General features: G+C 37.4%; 1 protein-coding gene across 1 annotated transcript; it reads right to left on the bottom strand.

Moving 5' to 3' along the window:
* Window positions 1–1,640: 1,640 nt before the first annotated feature.
* LOC103723306 (TLC domain-containing protein At5g14285) lies at window positions 1,641–4,426 on the bottom strand. The gene has a single exon (XM_008814187.4). The coding sequence runs from the start codon at window positions 4,038–4,040 to the stop codon at window positions 3,297–3,299; it is 744 nt and encodes a 247-aa protein (XP_008812409.1). The 5' UTR covers window positions 4,041–4,426; the 3' UTR covers window positions 1,641–3,296.
* Between the last annotated feature and the right edge of the window lie 5,748 nt (window positions 4,427–10,174).

Genomic DNA, 10,174 nt, shown 5'->3' with positions numbered 1-10,174 from the left:
TATCCTTTGTTGCGTTGTTGTGACTTCTTGGATAGAGTCAGCATGAAATGATCTTTCTTCCACCTTTGTTGTTTGGAAATCATCTACTGCAAGGTCTCAAAAGCCACATACTCTTCTCTTCACACAAACTTATGATTTGGCTGGTCTTTTAGTTTTTGAAGAATGGCATGCTGCATGGACATCAGATGAATCACTAAATCTGATTCATTGGAACATGAGTATGGAAGTCAAATTCTACCAATTGGGACAGTACCCTTTTGAGGGAAAAAAAGTTTTAACTCTGCAACAAGTAAACCAGTCTTATCAATTTCCTTGTCTTATGCATATTCTTTCAAGCTCAGCTTGTTCCAAGCTGATGAAAATTTGAGACTTTGGTTCCAACTTGGAGAGCATTATCAAAGTTGCTTCTCTACCATATTTGATATCGGCTAGCTTATGCTGGGGAATTGTTCTCAAGTACGCGACCCATGTAATTTTGCATTTTTTCATATGAAATGATTTGCAGCACTCCTGCTATTTTCCATGAAAAGAAAACTTTGGATTGCAGTTGCTCAAGATATAAAATAAAAGCTAAAGATCTCGACATACATTCCAACAAGGAATCTAACAAAATGGAGTCCTACTTCTTTTCCTGCATATAAAGCATCATCCTAGTGCGAAGGCATTGATCAAGACACACAATACATGGAGGTAATTGGAATCGGAGCTGCCAAGCCAGCATTAACAAGCCTGATGAATATTTCATGCAAAGTCTGTCGATACCAAGATCCATACCGGCCAGCATCCGATACGATTCAGTACCGAACCAAACTAGTAGGGCAGTGCAAGTAGCCCATACCTAACCCGATTTGAAACTGGGTTAACTCGGTACGAACCGGCCGGTTCCAGCCCGTCCAATATCTGTTCCAGGCGGTAGGAGCCGAGACTGCATATGCATGACAAACCAACCCGGTTCGGTATTGCCTGAACTGGGCAGTTCGGCCCGGTTCGGCAAACCTTAATTTCATGTGCACATATGGTGGGAGCCCCATAGCATTTTCCGCCAACATTAATGGAGCTCTAGCACAAACAAAGAGGACAACAAGTGGCTTCTCAGAATGCAGAAATTCTGTACTTGGTATGCATTGTGTCATCAACTAATTACTACCATGTATGCATAAGCACATTCATCGAATTTCAAACAATAACAACCTTAAATGATATCACTAACCCTTTAAATGCTTTAAGGTATATGAAATATGTCCAGCCAAGTGCAAGGAACAAATCTATTTTAAAGACTAGGAATGACCAGCCCTTTTTTTCTTTCCCTCTCTTGTTAACATATACCTGCACTAATTTAAAAGGCACAAGCTGCAAATAGCTCAGCCAAGACAGCGCACAAGCTGTTATGGTACAAGGGAAGCTATTGGAAAATACCCTGCTCCTTACAAGTAAAGAGAGAACATATGGCATGTTTGTTTGCATAAAGTTTTAATTGGGGGATTGCTTTAGAAGGAACATTAATGTTACTCTTGATATTCTGCCAAAAAAATGGAACATCAATGCTGCAACAGAACTAGAAAAGTAAATGCTCCTCAAAAAAGATATCATTAGAACCATACAATGCGCAGAAAGCGATATCAAATAGAGAAGCATCAAGAAGACAAGAACCAATAGTTTCTTTTTTTCCATTCTGGCAGTAGCTACCTACAAATTACAGCTGTACAAACCCCCACTAGGAATTACACCAAATTACCGCAGGCCAACAAATTTGAGCACCATACCAAACATCCAACATACTGGATGCCAAAAGATGAAATCTTGATAAAGCCAATCCAATACAATGCCACTAACATTAGCACAAGTTGAAGATTCCTTAATCCTTAACCTTCTTTGACTTGATGAATACTAGAATACTATAATAAACAGCACAATGCTTTTCCCACAAAAAGTTCTCAGACACTAACTTTACTACTTAAAAGCACTTTTGGTAAAGAATGCAAATAAAGCTTTGTTCATAGCAGAACAACATCTCCTGACAAAGCAATTAACTTGAAGAATCATATTATGTAACTTACAGAGGATATGAAAGAACATAATTAGGTAACTACCTCAAACATATATGTGCCACTAAATTTGTGGCACATACTTACCAAGAATTAGCATTGCTATAAAAAGCGAAGTACCGAGTGATCAGTGATTCTTGGTGTTTGATCCAAATTAGCTGTGAGCATGCAAATAGATGTATGCTATTTTATCTCCTGGCTTTAACGAGGCTTGTTCAAGGCAGCAGGAAGTGGGTATGGTTCAAGAAGAGAATAAGCAAGCAAACTTCTGGCTTAAAACTATTTGCAGAAGTCTCAACACTCGCAAGAGAGAACAAACCTTTAAATCTTACAAAAATGTATACAGAGGAAAAGATAGCTTTCTTCGTGACTTTGGATTCTTGGACACAACTACGTATGGAACTGGTGGCACATGGTAAAGAGGTGTGAAGGTGATTGCCTTATCGCATGAAACTTCAGTTATAAATCTGAAGATCAGCCATGGTTTCTGGTTCTATAATTTGTTTAACATCATCAAGGTACTCTCTAGGCCTTCTTACTAAAGAATCAAATTAAGAAGAGCCTTTGTGCAAAGGTTGTGAGTGCCCACGTGAACAAAAGGATTTGGGGTAGAAAGCAAGTTTGTTTGGATTCTAATATAAATCCCAACAAAACATATAAAATTCTAATAAAAGTCAAAGTGACATTTTTTTTGCTTCCTAGTAGAATCTTAATCATTGCTTTAAGGAAGATTACTTAACTGATGATATAATAAAGGAGAAGGTTCTCAGAGAATAAATATACCTGTTGATCATTCTCTTTCTACCTAAGCTCTAAGATCAAGGTCGCTCCCTCTTCTTTTCCTCCCATCCATATAATACAGTACTCTCCCTGTTGATCTTTCTTCCAAAAGTAAATTAAGGTTCTCTGACCATTTTAAGTAGAATAAAGAGATAACTGGCCAACAGATGAAAGTGGTTTATCCCGACGAAAATCAATGAGGCATCTTCATAAAAGAATTTCAAATCATTCCATCCAATACAGCAAACCACAAAATGCCATTCGAAAAAATAAATCTTTGTTAAGAAGATTAATAAGCAAAGCATATAATTTGACAACTACCCCACTATATCTCCTACTTTCAAAAGCCCAATTGACTCCTAAATACCTTCAGCTAAGCACAAGCTTTGCCAATGAAGAACTTCATTGAATCATGAGGACTGGATACAGCTTATCCACCAAACCGCTAATGAACCGTTCCCCAGCCAGCAACTACCTCCCTTTCTTCTCTTCCTTCTGATTCATCTCTCTGAACAGCTCCATCCAATGATTTGAAATCCACAGGATACTGACCGCAATTGCCGCACCAACCACGACAATCCATGAGACAGAAACCCACATCGGAATCACATCACTGGCCTTCCCACTCAAATAAAAAGCACTCATCTTATAGAAGAACACCGGCCCTGCAAATCCCCTCATGGCACTATACAAAGCATAGAAAGGAGGAGATAAGAACATATATATTCTTGCTGCAGTAGGCAATTCTTCTTTCCGGAGTCCGGCCAGCGTCCATGCATTCTGGCAAAAACTGGTAACCTCTGCAAACACCAGGAGGACCAGTATTGCAAAAGCACCACGAAGAACAAGGTAGCGACAGGTGACGAACACAAAGAGCGTCGCAAGGTGGTGGGCAATGAAAAGATAGTCTCCAGGGATAAAAATTAGGTAGTGGAGTAGATCAGTTGTGAAGTAGGCAATGCTGAAGTCAAGAACCAGGTTCTGGAAATTGGTGTTGGGAGAGGCAAATCCTCGAATAGGTTGTGATAGAATTGCAGAGAGAGCCAAGAAGACAGCCGGCGTTCCGTGGAACAAGGAGATGAAACAGCTCGATGCATCCAGGCGGTTCTTTGGACTCCACTTCCGGAAAACTACCAAGCGTCCAAGCAGATATATGAGACAGAACATTGCGAAGAAGGAAGGGAACAGCGAGTAATCAGGAATCACAACGTCCATTGTAAAATTAATGAAAAATTGAAACTTTGAACCAAACAAATACAATAAAAATCAGAGCTTTTCTTCTTCAAAGAGTTCCCGATAGCCCAAAGTCGAATTTTGCGAATAAAATCAATATATACACCTTCAAGTGGAGATTTTTTTTCCAGCAATCAATCCCTTCTCCTACTGTTTCCCGGAAAACCACAGCTAGGGTTTCCTTTCCGAAAATCAGACCCGTAAAGACACAAACTTTCGGACACGGGATCCTTCCAAACACCAGATCCGAATCGTCGAGATGATGAATAGGGTTAGGGTTTCAAGAGCCACCCACCGAGAGTACCGGCAGCCAAAATATATAGCTGAAAGCGCCCGACCTCCAACTACTCGTGAGGCCTTTAAGAATTTTGAGAGGAAAAAAAACTAAAAAGAAAAATTAGCCTTAGATTGCGCTAATATTAACCTTATATTTTTCAAATTATTACAATATTGCCCATTCTTTTTTTAGTTAAAAATAGAATTTACTTGTGAGCTGATGTGGAAGTCCTCGGCTAAAAGTGCCTACTTGTTGGCTGACATGAAGATAATTAAATAATAATTAGATCTGTCGCCACCATCATCCCAATACACAAAATCCATCTCTAAATTCTAACCATAAACTCATCTCCTTCCCCAATCCTCCTCCCGACCACGCAACCTACGTTGGCAACCCCCCGACCACCGTAGCTGTCGGCTATGTCCTCCGCCTCTTCTCCCTCTCCCATCTCCTCCTCTCTTTCTCTCTTCCACCTTTGGTTGTCAAAGCACTATTCATTATAAGAGCGTAGCAGTTCTTCCATGCCCGATCAAAAGAAATATGATAGCAATTAGAAACTAAAAATTCTATCAACACACGTAATGAACAATAAATCACAAAATTGATCGTATATCCAAGCTTTCTTCTCCACCTCAGAAAGTAAAGTATTCTATGGAAAAGATCTATGTGCATTGCATGAGGCTTTGCAAAATTTGGAATTCTCAAAGTTTTTGGGTGAGGTCTTCGATTGTTATAAATAGTATCAGAGTGACCCGATTTATGGCCCATGTAGACTAGAAAACATCCCAGTATGGGCTCATTGAAGCTAACCACGGATCAATTGTGGTGCTTGTAATTGGATTTAAATGGATTTGGACACTTAGTCTGACGAGAACGTCAGAGCTTAAACGGGGAGAGTATATAAGGACTGTGCAGGCGGTGTTTAATCCCATATTGGTTATTTACTTAGTAGACTTTTGGTACTTATACAGGATCAAGAAAGCCAAATAATACCTTCTGGCTAGTCATTTTTAGATGAGGTCTTGGATTGTTACAGTTTGAAGTAAGAGTTGATTAAGAGAACTCTTTAAGAAAAAATTTTGATGTTAGTTGCATTAGAAGTGGCCTAAAATTACTAACATAAGGGGACCAAGTCTCATTGTTAGCCCTTAACCCAAGAGGGGCTGAAGCTTGTAGTACTCAAGAAAAGTCTTAAAATACTGAAAACTCTGGCTTTATTAACTAAGCCCATTGTGCCGCTGAAGTCTTTGGCAGTGAAAATCCTAACAGAAAAAATAGAGATTGAAATTTGTCAAAGCAAATAATGAAATAGAGGTCACGTCCGAATCTATGGATTTCTGTGGGTTGCAAACTGCAAGCATTCATCTCCTAGTATCAGGTTTTTAGACGGTCAGTTTTCTAATTTCTAAACACCAGAAGATGTGTTTGGACCCGGAGTTATATGACACGACACAGAAATATGATTTCTGCCATGTTTTTTTTTTTTTTGGTCAAAATTTCTGCCATGTATTTTAGGATCCCAACGATCATATCATATATACCAGAAAAATCCAATTTCAGATTTTGGAGAACAAGAATCCCAGGATTCAGATGCCAAGCACCGAGTACCTCGGTTTTAGGTTTAGGTTTTAAACCAGAAACAAAAAATATAAGGACCCGTGCGGGCGTGTGTTTAGTCCCATATCGGTTATTCGCTGGATAGTTGTTGTGTACTTATAAAGGAATAAGTAACCCAAATAATACCTTCCGGCTAGCTATTTTGGGTGAGATCCTAGGTTGTTGCAAATAGTATCAGAGCAGACCCGGCCCATAATCTATATGGACTAGGGACACTGCAGTACGAATCCATTAGGGTTGACCACGGGCCGATCGTAGTGTTTGTGATTAGGTTTGAATGAATTTGAACTCTTAGCTTGATGAGGACGTCAGGGCTTAAACGGAGTAAGTATGTGAGGATCCGTGCGGATGTGTGTTGGTTATTCGCTGGATAGTTCTCAAGTACTTATACAGGATCAAGAAATCCAAATAATATTTTTCGGCTAGCCATTTTGAGTAAGATTCTGGGTTGTTACAAAAAAATGTTAAGAATTTCCATAAAAAAAGAAATTCTGTTGAAAACTCCAGCAGCAAGCCCCCATTTTATATTTCACAGAATAAAATGAGGCTTCAGTTTTAAAAGCATTCAGGTCGTAAGTCTCAAGTCGAGAAGCTCTTTTTCAGGGAGTATATCACAGGCTTCAAATCTCATAAAAATTTAATAAAGATGGTGGATTTTTATAAGGACAAGTAGTTGAAATTTGTTTTGAAGTCAAGATTGCATAATAAAATCGTAATGTTGATGTTTGGATGTTTGGTATCTCATCCACAATATTTTATGGTGATTTTTTTTTGATGGAATAACACATCCAATCTCTTCTCATCCTCAAACAAAGACTAGGAAAATTATATCGTTTTCTTGGTTTAGGTGTGCAAGTTTTTATTGGATTTCCCATACATCTTTCTTTTGGAAACCATCCTTACTTCTCCCACCAACTACCAATCATGTTTAGGGATAATTACATCATGGGATGTGTCATTAATCAATCATGTTTATCTATATAAATTTCTATCTACGTGCACTAGAAATACCACTAGTAATGTGGGTGGAAAAATAATCAAAAATTCAGACCCAATTTAGATATGGGTGTCTCATCAGCCTTCCAAGTTGGTCCTCTGCACTTATTTCATGCACTGATATGTAGCATTGTATTTGTTTTATGTTGTATACCAATAATGATCCTACAGCATCTATTTCACTATTTACCTAAAGCTTGGGCATAAAACATTATTTATTTTTACTTTATAGCTTGATCTCCTTCTCTATTTGCGATGTTCGTGAGATGCTTTGTAGTTGTCATACTCTATCGAACATAATAACACTTTTCTTATTTCGTGTTTTGCACTTCTGCTCTCTCTTTCTGTCTGTCTATCTGTTTATCTGTCTGTTTCTCTATGAGAATGTGTGTAATAAGAAGAATGTGTTTATAGCTCTCTACTCTTGAAATATGACTTTGTGACAATCAGTATCAATAACTCCAAGCAAACGTGCCACTTGAACATGCATGGCACTATTATTAAATTGATTTTTTGCGAAAGAACTTCTAAAAGCTTCTTAATTTATAAGTCATGTTATTATTTGTTCATCATAGCCATTATTACATGTTATAGTTGACATGTAATACCTTAGAATATGTAAATAACATTGTTCAAGTAATATTATAATATTAACAAAGAATAACAATTTGATAATTATATTTTAGGAATATTCGAAAGATCATATTGATTACATAGCAATTTTTAATATGACCCATGCATGTTTAGGCCGTTGTATGGTTGTATAGGATAATGAAGATGCAAGAACAGAATTATAAAAAATATTATAAAAGTCAAGCTCAGTAGAAACATTAAATCAACAAATATACTTGATCTTTTCAATGATTAAAAGGGAAAAAAAATATAAACATAGATACATGCATATATATGTACGAATATATGCATACATATATGTATATATGTGTGTTTGCGTGCACACATGCGTGAATGCACTTGTATTTCTATGTGCAAACATGTATAACATATATTTGTATATCCATGCATATATCAGGTTGGTTTTCGGGTTTCGGTCTCTAATCCAAACCTAGCTTAAGAAGACTTTGGGTCTAATTTTGGAAGTCATACCCAATACAGTAACTTATTAAGTTTATTTCTTAATCTAAGTTCTATGTTCTAGATTGTTTTTGGATTGAATTAGCAAGTTATCTGTCTTCATTGGCACCTCTAGAAGTGAGATGGCAAATGAAAGGGAAATTAAAAAATATGTCATCATTAGTTAATGGCGAAGACAACCATTTTAATGGTTGCTTTTAAGGCATGGGTTGGATTTATAATTTACAAATAATAAAGTATACAATTATTCCTACATCTAACCTACCTGCCCTGCTTGAGACCATGAATGCTATGTTGAGTGCCGGGGATAAATATACACCTATGTCTATAAGTAATTGACCCGTCTAATGTGCACCCTAAAAGGAGTCCACATAGAAGACCCACCATTAGCATTTTGTGGGCCCAATAATACTTCATATTCTGTGGCATCAAGACGAGGAGAAATAGGGCTCCAGCCTTGGTGGTCCTGTTCTTTAGTCATGCTCTTAGCGTCTTATAGTTTCTGACCAGAGTGTCACAAGCTAGAATTCTGGCCATTAGAAGACGTTATAACGCTGGAATTGATTAGTAGCCTGATATACTCAAGCTAAAAGTGTCTCTTTTTCTCAAGCGTTAAGCTAGTAGTGTCGTGAGGGATAAATAGTTAGGTAGGAAAGGGAGTTCTAGATACATGGCCTTTCTTAACTAGGGTACGGCCGGAAGAGTCTTTTTGCACGCAAGCTTAATATTGATGTGTCCACTATAGAATCGGAATAGATTGGAATAGAAATCGAAATTGGTCATACTAGAATACGAATAAAAATACGATTTGAATACTAAAAAAAAAAAAAAGTAGGAATTAGATTTTAGAGAATTAGAACATTTCCATTTTCCTCTTAAATCGAAGTAAAAATATGACTCCTTCCAACCAAATGGCTGGAATGGAAATCGCTTATTTCTATTTTCATTTCAAAGTCTAATTCCCTCCAACCAAATATACCGACCATTATAATGATTTAGGAGAATTTGTTATATTTATTTTGATTTACAGTGGATGAGTACAAAAAATAAAAACAAATAAAAAAGGCTGAAGATAGTGGAGTTAGAAGAAAAAAGGTTGGATGAGCAAAAACAAAAAAAAGAAAGAAAGAAAATGACAAGTGGAGTCAGAGTATTATAGCAGGTATTTCAATTATCAAAGAAAAATCCAATCTTTTGTTCCTTTCAGTTGAGTCTGTTCTTTTGTATCTTAAGCCTGTCTCTTTGTAATGCCACTTTACCCAAAAAAAAAAAAAAAAAGGAAAATCCAATCATAAAAACTTCTATTGTTAAAACACTAAAAAGACATGCGAGAAGCATGCAATAAATGAAAGAAATGAAAGCAAAATATGAGGAAGATGTGGAATCCAGGTAGCATATGGTACATGGAAAAGGTAAGAAGATTGCAATGAACTAGTTTTTTTTTATTTTTCAGTGGCATTGGTACTCTAAATATCCATTTATGAAGAAAATCCAGTTCTAGAAATCTAGTTATAAAAAGACATTGAGCTACAAGTTAAAAAGCCTAGTCACTTGGACTTCTCTCATAAAAATAGTAGCCATTGTCGAGAACTCAGCATTTCATATGCCTCATTATGTGTTATATTTGCCTCAATTAATATAACGTGCAGTGCATGCATTTGTTTGTGGATCAAGGCTAACTGTTTGGCTATGTTCGAGATTAATTATTTTCACACAACAGACAAACCAACACTTAAGCAAATCGATTCACTTGACTCATTTTTGTAAAATAAAAATAAAATAAAATAATTTCTATAAAATTCTTGAAGATACTTTCTTTTGTTGGGAAAAATTTAAATGCGCACGCGGCCCGAAATTTGGCCGCGTGCGCGTCTGAGAGAAAAAAAAAAAAAAAGGGTAACGCCCAGCGGGCGTTACACTTTGGAAACGGCCGCGGCCGCGGCCGCGTGCTCGTTTGAAAACGAAAACGCCAACGGGCGTTTTCGTTTGCATTAAATGGGACGAGTGCGCCCGTTGGCGCACGTTGCGCGGACGCGTCCGCGGAAGGTGCGGACGCGTCCGCCGAAAAGACCATATTGCCCCCGATTAAATCTCTATATAAACCCCTCCATTTCATCTCTTTAGGGGTACGAAA

This window comes from Phoenix dactylifera, chromosome 10, assembly GCF_009389715.1.
Source record: "Phoenix dactylifera cultivar Barhee BC4 chromosome 10, palm_55x_up_171113_PBpolish2nd_filt_p, whole genome shotgun sequence".
In the NCBI taxonomy this organism is placed as follows: Eukaryota; Viridiplantae; Streptophyta; class Magnoliopsida; order Arecales; family Arecaceae; genus Phoenix; species Phoenix dactylifera.
Note: the sequence above shows the minus strand (reverse complement) of the source record. Positions and strands in the feature narration are given on the sequence as shown.